This window comes from Lynx rufus, unplaced genomic scaffold (genome assembly GCF_022079265.1).
Source record: "Lynx rufus isolate CCGP_SWC_20201006 ecotype Redwood Valley unplaced genomic scaffold, mLynRuf1.p SCAF_13, whole genome shotgun sequence".
NCBI classification, from domain to species: Eukaryota; Metazoa; Chordata; class Mammalia; order Carnivora; family Felidae; genus Lynx; species Lynx rufus.
This window is the reverse complement of record NW_025814827.1, coordinates 30,461,177-30,482,963: the sequence shown is the minus strand read 5'-3', so window position 1 is coordinate 30,482,963 and position 21,787 is coordinate 30,461,177. Positions and strand designations below refer to the sequence as shown.

The 21,787-nt window shown below is 36.0% G+C and overlaps 1 protein-coding gene across 2 annotated transcripts in view; it reads left to right on the top strand.

Annotated features, from left to right (window-relative positions):
• CTDSPL2 (CTD small phosphatase like 2) overlaps positions 1-21,787 on the top strand; it is an 80,265-nt gene that overhangs the window by 27,768 nt on the left and 30,710 nt on the right. Inside the window, exons 3-4 of one of the 2 annotated variants that reach the window (XM_047075170.1) lie at positions 19,292-19,430; positions 21,002-21,148. In XM_047075170.1, coding sequence (XP_046931126.1) covers positions 19,292-19,430; positions 21,002-21,148 — 286 coding nt within the window. Of the gene's footprint in view, positions 1-19,291; positions 19,431-20,998; positions 21,149-21,787 lie in introns of both variants that reach the window. The other variant, XM_047075169.1, reaches the window with a different exon arrangement.

Here is a 21,787-nt window from a genome sequence, read left to right as displayed (position 1 = left end):
GAAATTTTTCCTTATTTTATGTGAGTTTAATTAATACATTGTTTAGGGAGGTGATTTCTCTATCTGAATTGTAACACTTGTACACTGAAAATGTATTACTTCATTAAGGAGGGGGGAAAGTTGTTAAAAAATGGATATGACCAGGAGTCACATGCTTCACATTCATACTCTGGACCAACTTGAATGATCTGAGGAAATTCTTTTACCCCTCTGAACCTTAAGAAGACAGTAAAATGGGACTAATTTTAACTGCTTTGTCTGCCTCAGAGTTGTTTTTACGTTAGATGGCAAACAGAAAAGGCAGTTTGAGAAATTTTAATGCACTCTATAAATAGTGTTATTCATTGTATGTATTTAACGTGGACATTAATGAGTAATCCAAGATTTGGGTTAAAAAAAGAAAGGAACTTGATAGAAAGATAGGTTTTTCCTATGTCTTCTGACTTCTCTTTGTATTCTCTTCCTTCCTTTCTTTTTTTCCTTCTTTCTTTCTTTTTCTTTCTTTCTTTCTTTCTTTCTTTCTTTCTTTCTTTCTTTCTTTCTTTCTCTCTCCTTCCTTCCTTCCTCCCTCCCTCCCTCCCTCCTTCCTTCCCTCCTTTCTTTCTGAGAGATCATGTGCACAAGCTGGGGAGAGGGGCAGAGGGAAAGAGGGAGAATCTTTTTTTTTTTTTTTTAATTTTTTTTTTCAACGTTTATTTATTTTTGGGACAGAGAGAGACAGAGCATGAACGGGGGAGGGGCAGAGAGAGAGGGAGACACAGAATCGGAAACAGGCTCCAGGCTCCGAGCCATCAGCCCAGAGCCTGACGCGGGGCTCGAACTCACGGACCGCGAGATCTTGACCTGGCTGAAGTCGGACGCTTAACCGACTGCGCCACCCAGGCGCCCCAAGAGGGAGAATCTTAAGGAGGATCCCAGGACCCTGAGATCATGACCTGAACCGAAATCAAGAGTCAGATGCTTAGCCAACTGACCCATCCAGGCACCCCTGTTCATATTCTTTTGATTTGGGCATTCTTTTATTTTTTATAACGTTTATTTATTTTTGAGAGAGAGAGTGCTAGTGGGGAAGGGGCAGAGAAAGAGGGGGACAGAGGATTTGAAGCAGGCTCCTCACTGACAACTCTGAGCCTGATGGGGGCTTGAACTCACGAACTGTTTATGACCTGAGCTGAAGTCAGATGCTCAACTGATTGAGTCACCCAGGTACCTCTGGGCATTCTTTTATTAATGTGGCATCATAGCATATCATATCATGCTTTTTTTCTCCTTTAGTAGTAAGATCTGTCTTTGTTAGTTAGCAAATTTTTGCCTGTGTCAACTACACACCCAGGGTTTTCCTACAGAAATTTGTTAAGTTTCTTTGTTTCTTTCTTTCTTTCCCAAAATCTTGGATTTTTCATTAATGTCTACCTAAAGATCTTAAATTAAAAATAAAAGATGTTAATAAATACAATAGGGCCAAACCTGTTTGCAAACTAATGTCTTATTCATTAATTTGGGGGGGGGGCAAGAGTTTTCCTGCAGCCACAAAATCATTTAATTGTACTCTTATTCATTATAGATTTTTAAATTATATTCTATAAGGTTATTATGAAAATTAGTATTGGAATGTCTTGCTAAAATCAAGGTACATTTATTTTTTCTCCCAGTCTACTAATCCTATGTTAGAAGTAAAGTAAATAATTAGCTTGTCATTTATTATTCCTATTGAGCTTATACTGGCTTTTAGTCATTATTTCTTATTATCATTAAATCATCTTTTTGATACTATATTCTAAAGTTTTATTGAGAATCTATACAGTGCTTGCTTATGTTCAGTATCTTGAATACAGTGTTATCTTTTTCAAAATTTGGGTGGGGGTTGGCAATTAATGTTTATTGAATATATTTAATTAGGTGCTTTATATCTAGTATCTCCTTAATTCTTATAACTATCTTGTTATTTTATAGAAGAGAAAAATTTAGGCCTAATGAATTTAGGTAACTTGCACAATGTCAATAACAACAATAATTGTAATGTCCGAATAAAAAAGAACGATAAAGAACAAATAGAACAGTAATAACTGTCAGCAATTGAGCAATTAATATGTGTCATGTATTGTTCTCAGTGCTTTAAGCATAATAACTTCTTTAAGACTTTCAAACCATATGAAGTAGGTGCTATCATCTCTATATTACAGATGAGGAAACTAAGGCACAGGAAGTTAAATAACTTGTACAGGGTTACTTAGCTTTAAGTGGCAACACTGGCATTAAAGCCAAGAAAGCCTGGTTTCAGAGCCTACATTTTAATCCCAGTATGCACTACTGCCTCTACAATAAGCAACAATACTGAGATTTAAACCCAGTTACAAGGGCCCCTGGGTGGGTCAGTCGGTTAAGTGTCCGACTTAGGTTCAGGTCACGATCTCATGGTTCTTGAGTTTGAGCCCCGGGTCAGGCTCTGTGCTGACAACTCCGAGCCTGGAGCGTGCTTCAGAGTCTGACTCTCTCTCTCTCTCTCTCTCTCTCTCTCTCTCTCTCTCTCTCTCTGCCTCTCCTCCTGCTCACGCTCCCTGTGTCTCAAAAAATAAATAAATGTTAAAAAAAATTTAAACCCAGGTACCTTTGACTCTCATACCTTTGACACTCATATAGTGCTCTTTCTACTATACCATCCTTTCTCAAAGTAGCTAGATAATGTCTTAATAGAATCTTGTGTAAGGATTGAAAATTCTTTTTGATGAAAGCAAGTAAGAGTTGAATATTCTATGCTACCTAACCATTTTGTCATTTATTTATATTCTGTCATCATTTCAAAGCTGCTTGAAGCTTATTCTTTTTATAGGAAGTTTTTCCTTCTAGTATTTTTTGCATATATTTTCATCTTCTGTTTTTATTCTGGCTGGATAATAAACTACTGCTCTTACCTCTACAAGTATCCTTTTAAAACCACGTTAGTTAGACAACTCCTTGTGCTGTCTCTTTTGGTTTTTTTTGTTCCTTTCGTTTTTGTCTGCTTTTAGACTTTTAAAGATACGTGGCAGGGCCCCTGAGTGGCCCAACTTCTGCTCAGGTCGTGATCTCACAATTTGTAGATTTGAGACCTCGCGTTGGGTGCTCTGCTGTCAGTGGCGAAGATTCCGCTTAGGATCCTTTGTCTCCCTCTCTCTTTCTGCCCCTCCCCAACTTGCACTCTCTCTCAAAAATAAATAAACACTAAAACAAAAAGGTATGTGAACTCTTTAGATAAGCCTTCTTTTGAGCTGTAGTCCTTTCTAAGGTATCTAACATTGCTTTCATGCCTGTCTCAGGAGCCCGACTTTTTTTTTTTTTTAATGTTTATTCTTGAGAGAGACAGAGACCGAGTGTGAGCAGGGGGAGGGGCAGAGAGAGGGAGACACAGAATCCGAAGTAGGCTCCAGGCTCTGAGCTGTCAGCACAGAGCCTGACGTGGGGCTTGAACCCACGAACCGAACCATAAGATCACGACCTGAGCTGAAGTCGCACGCTCAACTGACTGAGCCACCCAGGTGCCCCAGGAGCCTGACTTTTTGAATGTGCTCTCCTCATATCACCCTACTTTTTTGCTCTTTTGTTTACTATTAAGATGGCTAGGATCAGTGGCTGTGGGTGCTTGCTAGTTTACCATTGCTGACTTGTTTTTATATTTTTATATTACTACCAAGTTTTATAATATGTATTCTAGTCTTAATTTTGTATAAATTAGTCATGAGTGTATTTAGGTAAACCAAACATAGGTTGTTAATTTATGAATATAAGGAGTATGTAGTAGTTTGCTAGGATTGCCCTAACACCAGAGACTGGGTAGCTTAAACAACAGAAATTATTTTACAGCTGAGAAGCTAGAAGTCCAAGATCAGGGCATCAGCAGGTTGGTTTCTTCTGAGGCCTCTCTCCTTGACTTGGATGGCTGCCTTCTTGTTATGTTCTTCCATAGTTCCCCTCGGTCCTTTATATTGTCTGTGTTGTAATCTCCTCTTCTTGTAAGGACACCAGTCATAATTGGATTAGGGCCTATCCTAATAGGACCCCATATTTTATTTTATTTTATTTTATTTTATTTTATTTTATTTTATTTTAATTTCATTTAATTTCATTTTTTTAAATATTTATTTTGAGAAGTGGGGAGGGCCAGAGAGAGAAGGAGAATATCTAGCAGGCTCCATGCTCAATGCAGAGCCTGACACAGGGCTTGATCTCACAAATCAAGAGTCAGTCACTCAACCCAGGCACCGCCCCCCCCAAATGTCTCCATTTTAACTTAATTACCCCTTAAAAGTCATATTTCCAAATATAGTTATATTCTGCAGTTCTGGGGGTTAGGACTTCAACATATGAATTTGATGGGGGACACATAATTCAGCCCATAACAAGATGAATGAAATCTCTGCTCTCTTTCAAATCCAGATTTTATGATTCAAACATTTACTTCTCTGATTTCAGAATTATGCAGTTGTCAACAAAAGCACTCAGGAATTGTTGACATGCAGTCTTTCTGCTTTTAGCATAATGAGATTTCTGATCTATATTTGAAGTGAAGTCCTTACAACTAAAATATATTTGCTTTATACCAGGAATCTCTGTATACATTTCCAAATAGTAGTTTCTAGAGTCTTTCCATAACAAAATGGTCTTTCCTCCGTTCTTATCTAAATACTGTTACACTGTTGTAGTTAAGGGCCATCAGTTTGCCAATGGTTATAATTCTAAAGAAATAATAAAATCCTTCTGTTATATTAAGTGTGTTTGTTTATTTGTTTATTAAGGTTTTATTTTTAAGTAGTCTTAACACCCAATGTGGGGCTTAAACCCAGAACCCTGAGAACAAGAGTTGCATGCTCTGCTGACTGAGCAAGCCAGGCGCCCCTTAAATCAGTGTTTTTAGTTTTTTTAAGTATAACCCTCAGAAAGAAATCTAGCCTTTACTACATTCATGTATGTGAAACAAAACTCACCCTTAACATATTTGATGTGCTTTGATTTTTCTTTTCTCTTCTTATTCCCCTTTTAAAGATGATTTTAATACCTTAAATTAATTTCACGGTCCACTGTGCGGTTGTACCCTGTGTTTGAAAAACTCTAACCTTTGTACTACCAGGCTTTGTGGTTTTATTGGGAATTTTCTTCCTTCCTACCAAAGTTAATATAAGTCAGTCTCTAGACCTGTTCTTTAACATCTTAGATTAATGAAGTACTTTACTGTTTATTATGGAATGCAAAAATTAGAACATCAGGTTGATTGGTTATACATACATGAACATACATAGCAGATAACTATAATTTTTCTTATTTTCTGATCTTTAGACATTTTATTTTTTTTTACTTACTGCATTGGTTAGGACCTCTAGTACAGTGCCCTGTAGAAGTTGTGAGAGGAAACACCTCCTGTTGCTGATCTTAGAGAAAAGTTTGTTTACTATTAGATATGATATTAACTAAATGTTTTTCATAGTTATCTTTTATTCATTTGAGGAAGTTTCCTTTTATTCCTGGTTTTCTAAAAATATCGTGTTGAATTTTGTTAAAGACTTTTCTCCATCTATCGAGATGTTCTTCAGATTTTCTTTTAAATTTTAAATTTGCATTAAATATTTTTTAATGGAAAACCAGACTTGTATTGCTGGATTTGGTTTGCTGTTTTTTGTTTTTTGGTTTTTTTTTAGGGATTTTTATGTCTGTGTTCATGAGGTTTTTGGTCTATAGTAGTTGAGGATCAGGACGGTGCTTGGATCTTAAAGCAAGTCAAGAATTATTCCCTATACTTTTTATTTCCGAAATAACTTATATTGGCTTAGTATTATTTTCTCTTTAAATAAGTAGTAGAATTTATTGTGAGATAGCTTTTATTATAAATTTGATTTCTGTAATTTATATGGGGCTGTTTAGCTTTTCTATTTCATATTTCAGTTTTAATCATATGTGTTTCCCTAACTGGCTCAGTCAGTACAGCATGTGACTCTTGGTCTTTAAGTTTGTGAATTTGAGCCCTATATTGGATGTAGAGATTACTTAAAAAAATAAATAAAATCTTTGGTGGGGAAAAAACATTGCTAGCTTGCTGGCTATGTGCAGACAGCTTGCTGGACTTGGTTTCTGGGCTATAGTTTGCCAGCCAGCCCCTTGCTTAGATCATTGATACAACACTTTTCCCCCCAAAATGTAAGTTGTTTTTTTTTTTTTTTTTTTAAGTTTATTTATTCATTCTGAGAGAGAAAGCACACTCAAGTGGGGGGTGGACAGAAAGGGAAAGAGAGAATCCCAAGCAGGCTCTGCACTGCCAGCACAGAGACAAGTGTAGGGCTCAAACTCACAAACTGTGAAATCATGAACTGAGCCAAGATCAAGTCAGATACTTCACCAACTGAGCCACCCAGGCGCCCCGTAAGTTTTTTTCTTTTAAGTTTATTTATTTTGAGAGAGGGGGAGAGAATGTTCCAGCCAGGGAGGGTCAGAGAGAGAGGGAGAGAGAGAATCCCAAGCAAGCCTTATGCTCTCAGTGCAGAGCCTGAAAGGGAGCTTGAGCTCATGACCTGAACTGAAATCAAGAGTGGGACACTTAACCAACTGAGCCACCCAGGTGCCCCTCCCTTTATATAAGTTTTATTTTATTTTTTAAATATTTATTTATTTATTAAATGTTTATTATATTTATTTTTAATTTTTTTAATGTTTATTTTTAAGAGACACAGAGAGACAGAGGATGAGTGGGGGAGGGACAGAAAGAGAGGGAGACACAGAATCTGAAACAGGCTCCAGGCTCTGAGCTGTCAACACAACCCTGATGCAGGGCTTGAACTCCCAAACCGAGAGATCATGACCCGAACCGAAGTCTGATGCTTCAAAGCATCAGTCTGATGAACCGAAGACTGAAACACCCAGGCATTTCAAATGTTTGTTTATTTTTGAGAGTGAGCATGTGGCAAAGAGAGATAGGGGGACAGAAGATCCAAAGCCGGCTCTGTGTTGACAAGCAAAGAGCCCTTTGTGGGGCTCGAACTCACAAACCATGAGTTCATGACCTGAGCTGAAGTCGGACGCTCAACCGACTGAACCACCCAGGCGCCCCAAATGTTTATTTTTGAGAGAGAGAGTGCCAAGTGAGGAGGAGCAGAAAAAGAGGGGGACAGAGGGTCCAAAGCAGGCTCTGCACTGACAGTAGCAAGCCCATTGTGGGGCTGGAACTCACAGATCATGAGATAGAGACCTGAGCTGAAGTTGAATGCTCAACCTACTGAGTCACCCTGGCAACCCCCAGGTACCCCCCCTAATGTAAGTTTTAAAGCTGTGAATTTCAAAGTACTGCTTTCCCATGCATTCTGATTATATATATTTTTTTAAGTTTTTATTTTAACTTTAGTTAGTTAACATACAGTGTTACAGTGTACAATAGAGTGATTCAGCAGTTCTATAAATACATCACCTGGTGTTGCTCATCTGATTTTATCTTTATTACCGTGTGTGTGCGTGCGTTTTGTGACTTATTTTCTGACCTGTGGATTATTTAGAAATGTGTTATTTAATTTCCAGATATTTGGGCATTTCTTAGATATCTTCTAATTGTTTTCTAATTTAATATTGTGATCTAAGAATATACTCTGTATGATTTCATTTCTTTGGTGTTTTTTTTATACTTTCTGGCATATAGTCTATCTTGGTGAGTGTCCCATGTGTATTTGAAAAAAAATGCATATTCTAGAATTAATTAGTGTAGGTCAGGTTCGTTGATAATATTTCTTTTTTTTTCTTTTAGTTTATTTTGAGAGAGAGTGCATGAGTCGGGGGAGGGGCAGAGAGAGGGAGAGAGACAGTCCCAAGCAGGCTCTATGCTGATAGTGCAGAGCCTGAAGCTGGGCTCGATCTCACAAACCATGAGATCATGACCTGAGCTGAAATCAAAAGTCGGGCACTTAACCAACTGAGCCACCCAGGCACCCTGATAATATTTCAATCTTCTATATCTTAAACTTGTTTTATCAATTGCTAAGACAGGGGTGTTAAAAATCTCCAGTTGTTATTGTGAATTTGTCTACTTTGACTTTCAGTTCTGTCATTTTTTTGTTTCTTCATATATTTTTAAGTTCTCTTGTTAGGTGTATATACATTTGTGAGGAATATAAATTGTTCTTGTTACCACTGTGAAATGTCTCAATATCTCTAGTAATATTTGCCTTGAGGTTTACTTTGCCTAATACTTATATAGCCACACAACTTTATTAGCATTTGCATGATATAGTTCTTTCCTTTTGTGTATAAATATACCCTATGTATTTATATTTAAGTTGACATATTTAGTTAGATGTAATTATTAATATGAGTTTATTAATCTTACTCTGTGTTTACAACATTGTTTTTCTCTTTTTCCTATGCCTTCTTTTGGTAAACTAGTTATCTTTTAGAATATCATTCTATCTCCTATATTAATTTTTAAAAATTAACTTGATTTACAATTATACACAAACACACTCATTTAAAGTATATATTGTCATGAATTTTTAACAGATTTATACACTCATGCCCAAAAACCCTTACAGTCTTTTCAGACAGTTTCACAGTTATCACTCTAGACAACCATCTATCCGCTGTTGTTATAAATCACATAAATCTCTTCTGGAGTTTCATAATGATTGTAGTCATATAGCGTCTCTTACATCTTTCACTCTGTGTAAAGTTTTTGGATTCACTTATGTTACTGCGTGTCTTCATACTTTATTCTGCCCTCCATCCAGAATTCTGTTGGTGTGAGTATACTGCATAACATAATTTGTGTCTCCGTTTGGATTGTATATATTTTTTAGCTATCATGAATAAAGCTGCTATGAATATTTGTGTTGAGCCCATGTATGGACATATATTTAAGTTAGATTGGTATTGCTAAGTCATATAATGCATGTTAATTTTTTTTGTGGTTGCTTTATTGAGACTTACATAATTAGCAATACCGTAAAACTCACCCATTTAAGGTATAAATTCAGTAGCTTTCAATATATGCACAGTGTGCATTTGTGTTGTAGCATATATCATTTCATCATTCCTTCTTATTGCCAAGTAATAATATTCTATAACATGGATATTCAACATTTTGATTATCCATTTTATCAGTTGATGGACATTTCCACATTTTGGCTATTATGAAGGTGACTCCTGGTGAACATTCACATACAAGGTTTTTTGTGGAAATCTATTTAAAAAAAATTTTTTTTAATGTTTCTTTTTGAGAGTGAGAATGTGCGTGCAGGTGGGGGAGGAACAGAGAGAAAGAGACAGACACACACACACACACACACACACAATCTGAGGCAGGCTTCAGGCTCTGAGCTGTCAGCACAGGGCCTGATGTGGGGCTTGGACTCACAGACTGCGAGATCATGACCTGAGCTGAAGTCGGATGCTTAATGGACCTAGCCACCCAGGCGTCCCATTGTGGAAATCTGTTTTCACATCTCTTGAGAATATACTGAAGAGTAGAATTGCAGGATGATATGATAATTGTGTAGCTTTTTTTTTTTAATGTTTTATTTATTTTTGAGACAGAAAGAGAGCATGAACGGGGGAGGGTCAGAGAGAGAGGGAGACACAGAATCTGAAACAGGCTCCAGGCTCTGAGCTGTCAGCACAGAGCCCGACGCGGGGCTCGAACTCACGGACTGTGAGATCATGACACATCATGACTTGAGCCAAAGTCAGATGCTTAACCAGCTGAGCCACCCAGGCGCCCCCCTGTGTAGCTTTTTAAGGACTTGCAGACTGTTTTCCAAAATGGCTGCACCATATTACAGTCCCACCAACAAAGTTAAAGGTTCTAGTTTCTCCACATCCTCAACAACACTTGTTATTGTTCTTTTAGGTATAGCCATCTTAGTGAGTGAAATGGTATCATTGTGGTTCTGATACATTTTCCTAATGACCCGTGACATTGAGCACTTTTCATGAGCTTGGCCATTGTAACTTCTTCAGAGAAATGTCTTTTAAATCTTTGTACATTTTTAAATTGGATTTTGTCTTCTTATAATTGAGTTGTAAGAGTTCTTTATATATTTTAGATATAAGTCCCTTGTTCCATAAATGACTTGCAGACATTTTCTCCCATTCTTTTAGACCCCTTTGAAGCACAAAAGTTTTAAATTTGATGAAATCAAGTCTAATTTATTTATTTTGTGTTGTTGTTGCTTATATTTTTGGTGTCATGTCCAAGAAGCTATTGCCAAACTCAAGGTGATAAAGTTTTAGGCCCGAATTTTCTTATAATTGTTATACATTTTTTCTTACAAGCTTCAGAGTTTTTTTCTTATACATTTTATAGTTTTAGTTCTTATATTCAACTCTTTCATCCATTTTGAATTAATTTTTGTAGATGGTGTGAGGTAGGAGTCCATCTGTATTCTTTTGCATATTAATATCTGTTAGTCCTAGCACCATTTGTTGAAAGACTCTTTAACTTTAAAGAAGCTGTTCAGTTGTTTTCCAGAGTATTTGTACTATTCTACCCAGCATTGTTTGACTGTTCCAGTTGCCTACATCCTTAGCAATATTTGATATTGCCAGTCTTTTTAATTTTAGCCTTTCTACAGGGGTGGGTGGTTATCTCATTGTGTTTTTATTTTGTATTTCCCTGATGATTAATGAAGTTGAATGTGCTTATTGGCCATATGTGGATTTTCTTTTGTGAACTGCCAGTTCAGATTTTTTCCCCATTGGGAGGGGGTGACTTCTTAACTTTTTTCTTGTGATTTCCATTAGTAGTTTCTTTTGAGCAAGTGTTCTTAAACTTTTTGATCTCAGGCTCCTTTACGTTCTTAGAAATTATTGGAAACTCTAAAGAACGTTTGTTTATGTGAGCTATTTATGAGTATATCTCATTAGATATTAAAACTGAGGAATTTTGAAAATATTCATTTCTAATTGCAATTATAAATCCACTACATGTTAATATAATAATATGTTTTTAAGTATTTCCTAAAAACAAAAAGGAAATTAATGGGAGCATAACATTATTTACAGTTTTGCAAATCTCTTTAATGTTGACTTCATACAAGGTAGTTTGTTATCATTGAAGCACTTAAAACCATATTTGCATGTATTTGTTAAACAGAAGAGTACTTTACTATCTTTTTTAGATAATTTTGATAGTCTGTTGATACTATACCAAAACTTGTCAAATGATTTCATCTTGTTCCAAGATGAAATTTGAAAGGATTGCAATAATCTTTTCGTTAGTCAGTCTTGCACTTGGAATGTGTATGTATGGTTTTGTAACACTATACACTGATTGTTTAGAAGATATTGGTTCACTGAATTATGTAGATCTTTGATATACTGATATATTTCATTATTCAGTACTTAAAAATTACATTTCTGAACATCCCCATTGATCTCAACAGGATAGTTGTTAAGTACTGGGAAACTGTCAAGCTTATGGTGCTGGGTCTAAGTTTTCTAAAATTCGAATTTTTGCTTGAAAGCTCAAATTTTATTGTTGGCAACAAAAAGTGTCAGTTTTTCTTGAAGTGGCAGGCTCACTTTGTTCACTTTTCAGAAAATACCAGGGCACCTGGGTGGCTCAGTTGGTTAAGTGTCCAACTTTCGCTCAGGTCATGATATCACAGTTTGTGAGTTTGAGCCCTGTGTCCGGCTCTGTGCTGACAGCTCAGAGCCTGAAGCCTGTTTCGGATTCTGTGTCTGTCTTCCTCTCTCTCTGCCCCTCTCCCACTTGCACGTGCTCTCTGCATCTCTCTGTCTCAAAAATAAACATTAAAAAAATTTTAAAAAGTCTACTTCTAGTAAAAATACTTTTCCATCAGAAAAGTGGTATAATTCAGCTTATAATCAGATACTTTTTATTCAAGACAATTGTGGAAGCACAAGTTTGCAGCTGTAGTATTTTATTGTACTTACCATCCTATAGGATGTTAACACATATTTAAGGGTTGAGATTAAATTAATCTTACAGCTTCAGCAGGGACATTCTTAAGTCGAACTGGCTTTATCCCCCCTGCCAGTGCATGGCAGTAAATAATACGGTAACTATTGGGTGTCATTGCCTTAATTTGTGCTAAGGTGACAGTAGTTAATATCTACCATTGCTTTTGCACAGTCAGCACAAATGTTCAACATGTTATTTCAGTATAAACTGAGACACAAAAAAATTACTCCCCATTTGTGTTTATTACCACACATTCACAGTAAAGAAGATCTTTGATAATTAGTTGATGCTAGTATTAGATAAATATAGTCAAAACAGAAAGTCTGGCCATATCTGTAAGGCAAAAGTACAATTCTACAGACTAGATATTAACTAATTTCCTGTATTTGCAGGTAAGTCTTTAATTCAGAGTTACTTTATCTCTGGGAAGTGAAAGAGCCTGTTTCTTTCATTGACTTTTTTATTCACCAGGCTTCCAGCAATGTCTACTGTGCAAGAGTTTATAAGTCTCTCAGATAGTGAGTAATATGTGCACATTTTCAACCAGTGCAGTAAGATATTTCAGTGGTAGTTCAGTTTCTTGTTTGTCTTGTGGGGTTTTTTTGTTGTTGTTATTTGTTTTTTGTTTTGTTTTGTTTTTTTTGAGAGAGAGAAAGCAAGAGCACAAGTGGGAGAGGGGCAGAGAGAGAGAGAGAAGGAGACACAGAATCCAAAGTGGTCTCCAGGCTCTGAGCTGTCAGCCCAGAGCCTGACACAGAGCTTGAACTCATGAACTGTTAGATCATGGCCTGAGCTGAAGGTGAACGCTTAACCAACTGAGCCACCCAGTCACTCCTCGGTGATTCATTTTTTTTAGTTTGAAAAATTATAACGATTTTTGGCTTTTAAAAACTCGATGTGTACATTTAAAATATTAAATTCCTTTTTTAAATGTTGAATGAGTGTTCTCAAATGATAGTGGAACTGAATTGGCACCATAACTTTATTTGAGTACGTTCTATTATATAAGGCATGATGAAACAATAATATTTATACAGCTAAAGGAAAATAGCTTTATCATATTCTTATTTGTAATTTGCAGTTTGATCCAGATTCTTTAGAGTAGTTTTCCCCTTTTGTGAGTAAAGAGAATTCTATGTCAGTTTCTTCTTTGTGTCAGTATAATAATGGAGTGAAACCACAAATTGTCTAATCTCCCTTTTTTAAAATTCATTGTTAATTATAAAGTTATGAATTTTATTGTAAATTTTTAGTGAATTTAGTGTTTTAGACCAAAAAAAAAATTTTTTTTTTGAGAGAGAATGCAAGTGGGGGAGGATAGAGAGGGAGAAAATCCCAAGCAGGCTCCACACAGTCAGTATGAAGCCCGGTGTGGGGCTTGAATTTATAAGCCGTGAGATCATGCATGACCTGAGCCAAAGTCAGACACTTAACTGACAGAGTCACCCATGCACCCCTAGACAAAATTTTAAAAACCTAATTTGGTATTACTGCAAAGCAAAATATTCAGAGTACTCTTATTATGTTTCCATATATATATATACATATATTTACATGTACATATATATGTAGATATATGTATATATACACACATATATATACACACACTGTTAAAAGCTTTAAGACTTCAATATAATAATTTACTGGATCATAATGAGGCTACAGAGATTATAGCAAATATGACCTTTGAAGATAGCTAGTAAAAGTACAGTAGTAGTGAACACAAAGTCTTTTATATTTCCTCATATATTTGCCTTAGTGGTGTTCATTCCTTACTATAGGTTTAGGATCCCATCTGGTATTACTTATTTTATGCCTAAAGAATTTCATTTAGTACTTCTTGTGTAGATCAGCTGCGAAGAATTCTGTTTTCTGTCTCAGAATGACTTTAAAGTGAGCAATTAAAAAAAAACTTTATCTCTTATCAGTTTTCTTATAGTTTTATATCTGTACATTCTGAGCCTATAGTCATTCCATACTATCTTTTAATCCTCATTTATCTTAGTTACAGAGGTTCTACATACGTTCACTATGTTCCATGCTTATCCTCAGTTCTTATGTCATTGTCTGTAGTCATTTTTGTTGTCTGAAGCTCATTTTCTGGTAGATGCCACAGAGAGTACTCACGGGAACAATATTCTTGCACATTGATAACAGTACTCTTTAAGCTTGAAAATCAGTTTTGCTGCATATAAAATACTCGGGTAGCCTTTTCTGTTTGTGATTATTTTAAATGTTATTCCATTTTATTCTGACATAAAAGCATTGCTGTTGGAAGTTTGATGATAATCTAATGTTTTACCTTTATAAATGAAGTGATTTTCCTTTGATCTCCAAAGGATTTTTTTTTCCTTCAAATTCTATGAAGTTTAGGATATATTTTGTTTGCTTTTCTGGGTTGATAGTTTTAGTTAAACATATCTTTCAACATGTAATTTAAAATCTTTTCTTTGTGGAAAACTTTCTGTTACTTGTTCTGTTGCTATACTTTTGATTTGGTTTCCTTCTTCAGGGACTACTATTTTCTGTCTATTGGATCTTCTTTGTCTATCTTCAGTATTTGTAATATTTTGATGTCTTTAAAATTTTTCCCCCATTTTATCTTCTGTTTCTTTTAAAAAACATAATTTAGGGGTGCCTGGTTAGCCCACTTTGATTAAGCATCTGACTCTTGATCTCAGCTCAGGTCTTGATCTCAGGGTCTGATCTTAGCTCAGGTCTTGATCTCAAGGTCGTGAGTTTGAGCCCCATGTTGGGCTCCATGCTGGGTGTGGAGCCTACTAAATAAAAAATAAATAAATAATTAAAGACCTACTCTGTTGTTTACTCACTTTTATGTCTGTTCTAGTTCAGTCTTTATTTCTGATATTACAGTAAAGCATCATTCTATATCTTAGAGCATAAACTCCTGATGTTCAAGGCCCATCTCTTTTTTTATCCCGAAATTCAGAACTGCTATAACATAGGCACAGCATGACTAAAATAATGAGGATGATGCCAGGTTTTTAATTTTCACTTTTATGAAAAAGTTGATCGTTTTCTCACTGTGTGATTTTTTTTTCTTTTATTTCTAATTATTTTGTCTCTGATTTGAAATTTTCTAACTCTTGATGTGTGTCTCGTATCGTTTTCTTAGTAAGTCTTTTGCTTTGAAATAAGTTATAATTTTTATCTATAATGCTTCTTTTACTGATGTCATTCTTTATATATATGCACACACACACAAATATATGTGTTTTTTAAAAATATTTATTTATTTATTTATTTATTTATTTATTTATTTATTTATGAAAGAGGGAACATGAGCAGGGGAGGGTCAGAGAGAAAGGAAGAGAGAATCCCAAGCACGATCTTCTCTGTCTGCATGGAGCCTCACGTGGGACTTGGTCCCTCAAACTGTGAGATTATGACCTGAGCCGAAATCAAGACTCAGACACTTAACTGACTGGGCCACCCAGGCACCCCCACAGGGTATCTTTTCTAACTAGTTTTGTGTAGTGTTAAAAAAATATAGTGATTACTTTTTGAGTTTTCCTGTCTCTTTATTTTTACCTCATGTTTATCTGAAACTTCGCTTTTCTTCTTTTCTTTTGTTTCTTTGCTACTCAATTTTGATTCCATTCCCAGCAGTTTCCCCTTAGTGTGGAGCCCTGTTCTAGAAGAGAGCCTTAGTTGGTCAGTTTTAGGAGTTCATAGGAGCTGTTGTTTCATTCTCACCATGGACCCCTTTGCTATTAGATTGGGCACAACTTTTTCCCGTCTTAACATTGACCTGCCATGCTTTACATTGAATACCTACCTTTTAGCTGTTTTGGGCTTCTCTTGTTCTCAGGTGTGTCACACACCTTGTTGATTCCTTTATTCTACACTAGTGTATGTGGGCATTCAGGTATGGTGGCTGTTGGTTTGTCTTCATCTGCTTAGAATTTAAGGGAGATAGCTTGTCCCCTTGTTTTTGCTGTTATTTTGACCTTGAGTTTTTGTTGCCTCTTTGGTTCTATGTGTTTCCCTTGGGATTCAGAGATTTAAGAATACTACCTTCCTGGTGGATGGCTCAGTCAGTTAAGCATCTGACTCTTGGTGTTGGCTCAGGTCATGATCTCATGGTTTCATGGGTTTGAGCCTGGCGTTGGGCTCCGCTCTGGCACTACGGAGCCCTTTTGGGATTCTCTGTCTCCCTCTCTCTTTGCCCCTCTCTCACTCACACTGTGTCTGTCTCTCTCAAAATAAATGAACTTAAAAAAAAAATGGCTTCCTCTTCCTCCTTAGAGATGTAAGCTAAAATATTTTTACTTTCTGTATGTATTTACATACTTTATGTACGCAAAAATACTATATGTATTTTTAATTGACCACAGTATAGTCTCTTCTGCTACAATAAACATGTAGTTCCACAGTATCAGCTAGCTTAGACTATTGGTAAATAGGGGAATAGTGTCAGTATAACATGGGTGATGTGTTGCTTTATACATGATTTTTTCCTGAACTGGACAAGGGGATCCTGAGTAATGGGAGTTGAATTTTATATTTCATCAGGAAAGTAAAAAACTTTCAATTCAGCTGCTACAGAAACAAAAGCCCCACACACAGACACACACACACACACACAGTTTTTATTTTTTTTTTATTTTTTTATTTTTTTTAAATTTTTTTTTTTCAACGTTTATTTATTTTTGGGACAGAGAGAGACAGAGCATGAACGGGGGAGGGGCAGAGAGAGAGGGAGACACAGAATCGGAAACAGGCTCCAGGCTCCGAGCCATCAGCCCAGAGCCTGACGCGGGGCTCGAACTCACGGACCGCGAGATCGTGACCTGGCTGAAGTCGGACGCTTAACCGACTGCGCCACCCAGGCGCCCCCACACACACAGTTTTTAATTAGAAGTGATAATTAGCAATGGGGGGTTGCCTCCTAGAGAGGTACACTGTGATCTAGCAGAGACATTTCTCATGTGGCAGTTTGCATTTCCTTTTGTGTCCATCTTTGCCCTACTGGCTTAAAGCTCCTCTCAGCTCCCATAAGCCCTTGTTTCTCCTTCTGTTTTTATTACCTTTTATTAAACCCTGAGGTAGCATTTCAGCTGCTGTTAGCTGCCTCACTGGGGTGTCCAAGTTATCTCTGGAGGTGTCCCAATCATTGTTTTTGTTGGTGCTATGGTTACAGAGTTAACGGGGCATTGACTGATTTTTTTCCTTAAGCCTTGTTATTTTTAGTGTTGCAGAATGCAGGGTTTTCAGAATGTAAGTATTTATGTTATAGCAGATGTACTAAGAGACTTCTTTAAGAAGATGCTGGAGCTTAGTCTTGTTGGCTTTGTGGTGTTATTTCTGTTCTTGAAGGACTTTATGAAGAGAGTTCTGTTTTCTGGCAATGGAGCTCCCATATTTGGGATATGAGGCTTCCCTGTTCATCTTTTAAACATGCAGGGGAATGATAAATAGTAAACATATGAAGAATTTTGTTGTGGATCACTGAAGTGTTATTTTGTGCTATAATAGACATACTGTTGTAATGGAGCTACCTAAAATCAGCAAAACTACTGAGTAAAAGTAAAATTCTATGTGGTATGATATGGACTGATATATTTTGACAGTATCTTTGTTCTGTTTTCATCCAAATAGGAAATTGTAATTGTGTTCATTTACAATACCAAGGTTTGTTTCAGAAATAAAATAATATTCAACCTTTAAAAAATGCATAGTAGCATATTATTTACTGTGGTATAAAAGCATTAAGTACAAATATTCAGTATGAGTAGAGAATTCTTACTCTTGTTGAATAAGAATGTTGATTATACATATAAATTATATTTAATATAGGTTTAAGAATCTCTAATCTCATCCTTACCAAAAGGTTTCAGGTAGTCTCATTAAAACAGCAAGGAATTGGGGCACCTGGCTAGCTTAGTCGGTAGAGCATGTGATTCTTGATCTTGGGGTTTTGAGCCCCACATTGGGTGTAGAGATTAAGATTACTAAAAAATAAGGGGCGCCTGGGTGGCTCGGTCAGTTGAGCATCCGACTCCGGCTCAGGTCATGATGTCACAGTTCATGAGTTCAAGCCCTACGTCGGGCTCTGTGCTGACAACTCGGAGCCTGGATCCTGCTTCTGATTCTGTGTCTCCCTCTCTCTCTGCTCCCTGCTCACACGCTGTCTCTCTCTCAAAAATAAGTAAAGATTAAAGAAAAAAAAGATTACTAAAGAATAAAAAATACAGCAAGGGATTATAGGTCAGTATTACAGTAATGTAAGAAAATCGCTCATGTGGTCGATGACTCTAGAAAAATTTTACAAATGAGAAAAATAGATGTACAAGTGAAGACAAACCAGGTATTACTTGGAGTATACTCTTTTAGTCAATAATATCACAAAAACAATGTACACTGGTGGTGTAGATTTGCCCCATATAAGGAAATGAATAGAGAGCTTCATTAAGGAGTAAACTCCTTAGTGTTAATTTGGGCATTTAAAGAATTGAGGTTGGCATTGGGTGTGGCATTGGCAAGCCTTGTTATTTTGGTAATATGTGATATGCCAACAAATTCCAGTGAGGTTCTGTTTCTTACCCTGAGTGCTCACGGAAACAACCACTGTTCTTTTGGACAAATCTAAGAGTAGGGGAGTATTGCTGAAAATTCAGAGCACATCTTACAATTCGAGTGTTTCAATAGCACAGACAGTGTAATGGACATTGGGGAAAGGATCTGAATTGAGAATGCTGTAATTATATTTGTGTATTTTAAGTGCATTAATAATAAGCACCCCTACAACATTGTCAAATTTTTACTTTGTTTTTTACCACTTTTGGATATTATATAATTCTATTTTGTTTCTCCTGCATGTGAAAACAGGAAAATATATTACACATATTGTACCTTTTTTAAAGATTGAGGGGCGCCTGGGTGGCTCAGTCGGTTAAGCGGCCGACTTCGGCTCAGGTCATGATCTCTTGGTCTGTGAGTTCAAGCCCCGCGTCGGGCTCTGTGCTGACAGCTCGGAGCCTGGAGCCTGTTTCAGATTCTGTGTCTCCCTCTCTCTGACCTTCCCCTGTTCATGCTCTGTCTCTCACTGTCTCAAAAATAAATAAAACGTTAAAAAAAATTAAAAAAAAAAAGATTGAGGTATAATGGATATACAACATTAGTTTCAGTGTACAACATAATTTGATATTTATATATGTATATATACATACACACACCATGTATTCTTTATCCATTCATCAATAGATGGACTCTTAAGTTGTTTCTGTTGGCTATTGTAAATTAAGCTGCAGTGAACAGGGGGGTACATACCATATTTTATAAGTGTAACCTGTAAGGCAGAATGCCTATGCTCAATGCATGTTTTTTTCCTCATATCTTAAGGAAGAGAGAGAAAATCCTTCAAAACGGAGTAGGATTGAACGTGATATAGATAATAATTTGATCACATCAACACCAAGAGCAGGAGAAAAGCCTAACAAACAGATATCTCGAGTAAGACGGAAAAGTCAAGTAAATGGAGGTTTGTTAATATTTAGATATTCTTCTATTAGGTCTAAGCAGAAATTTCACCTGACGTGTTTCTTTTCTGTTTTTAAAAATTGAATGTGTGTAATTTTTGCCTTATTTTGTAATCTCCTTTGTATTAAGTATTAGCATGAAATGAAATAAAAATTACCTCATATAAATATACTTTGATGAATTAAAATGACAAATAAAGGCAGAACAACTGGCTTTATACTATTTATCATGAAAATGCATACAGAACAACATTTTTGACCTCTAATAAATTCATTTCTTACAGCAGTAATAATTGTGACTTAATTTACTGAAATAAGTACAAAGAATTTGTTTCTGGATCAGGGAACTTCAGCTCAGAGGGGTCTTGGATCACTCAGGGCAGTGATTCTTAATGAGGGGTTGTTTTGTCCCTAGGGGATGTTTGTTAATGTCTAGAGACCTTTTTGGTTGTCACAACCTATGGTGGGATTGCTACTTGCATCTAGCAGGTGGAGGTTAGGGATGCTGCTAAACATCCTACAATGCACAGGGTATCCTCCCATAATAAAGAATTGTCCAAGCTCCAAGTCAGTAGTGCTGCTGTTGATAAATCTTGTTCTAGGTCAGTCTGTTATAGTATTGCTGAGAAGCTCCCCAAGTCCAAAAGAAGGAGAAAAACAAGAAGGACAGGCAGAGGAAGGTATAAAGAACACTTTAGAGCATGGGGTGCTGCGTTTTAAACACAACAGCAAGAATACCTTCCCTCTTTCCTCTCAATTCAATATTGTATCTCTAAATTTTGAACTATTAGGGAAAAAAGAAAAGAGCTATAGCAGCAAAGAAAGAAAGAAATGTGGGTAGATACCAAGTAAAGTTGTGAAAGGTCAAGGATGATTAATCAAAACACATTTGTGTGAATTTATTTTTATTGTTTATTTTCCAAAACCCATGAAAAATTTTTATTAAGAATCTAAAAAAACAAAAGACAAAAAACCTGTTTTTCTTAACCACTCTGAAATGGTGCCTCGGTATGTACATAAGTAATTTTTGCTATATACTATACATAGTCTTCTGCTTCAGTATATATATGTTGCCGCTATTTATTTAGCTGTTATTCATTAGTAAGAGACTGGAGGGTCGGTTTTATGAAGTAGGCAGCATCCCAAAATGTAAATAAAGACACAGTCTTGCATTTGTGTTTTGATGTTGTAACTTGCTTTACTTACAAAGAGTTTATTTCATTTTGTTGTAACTTGCTTTACTTACAAAGAGTTTATTTCATTTTCTGTTACACTGTGGAAGCCTATAGTCTACATACTAGAAACTTCAGTCTATATATATGCTTCTAGATGTAAATGTGTTTTGTAGCAGTTATAAAACATTATAAATAAATAAATTTGTCATAAAGATCATTTGATTTACCTCAGGATTTTTTTAAGTAAAGCTTTCTTAACATTAGTGTTCATCAGTTTTTATGAAGTATTTTAAGGGAAAAAATATTTTCATAATGAATTGTTTAAAACACATTTCTCAAAGTCATGTTTTCTAGATTGCAACTTTTTTTTTTTTTTTTTTTTTTTTTTGCCTTAGAAGCTGGTAGTTATGAAGTGACAAATCAACATGTAAAACAAAATGGAAAATTAGAAGATAATCCTTCCTCTGGCAGTCCTCCAAGGACTACATTGTTGGGGACCATATTTTCTCCTGTCTTCAACTTTTTTTCACCAGCAAATAAAAATGGTAAGTATAAACTATTACCCATAAACCATAATCTGGGTTTAAAAATTAGTTTTCCTGGTTTTTCAAGAGATCTGTTTGATTTTACTGGAGTATTTTGTGAGCATCTTAATTTGTTTTCAGCCTCATTAAAAATACACAGCTCCTGAAAGACTGTTTTTTTTTTTAACGGACTGAAATACATTTAGGTTATGTTTAACTCTGTTGAAGTGCATGAACTCCGCTTTCACTCTCCGAAAAGCTAGATGATAAACTCTGAGCTGGAAGGAAAATGATTTTTATGATACTATGTATAGGAGAGAATCCAGAAACATTTTCAATATTCTAGATCAGTAAAGTAGAATTTGTTGAATATTTAAGTGAGCTGAAAGTAGGTCATTTTTTGTAACACATTTTATTTTTATTTTTCGTTTGCTTGATTTTTCCCCATAGGGGTCATTAATTTGGATATTTAGTAAAACTACTCTAATTCAAATGAAATGCCTTTGCAAAAGAAATTTGGATTGTTGCCCAGCATTTTTTTTAGGCTCCACACCCAGCACTGAGCGCAATGTGAGAGGCTTGAACTCACGACCCTGAGATCAAGAGTCAGATACTTAATCAACTGAGCCACCCAGGTGCCCCCCGCCCCCCTCCCAGCCC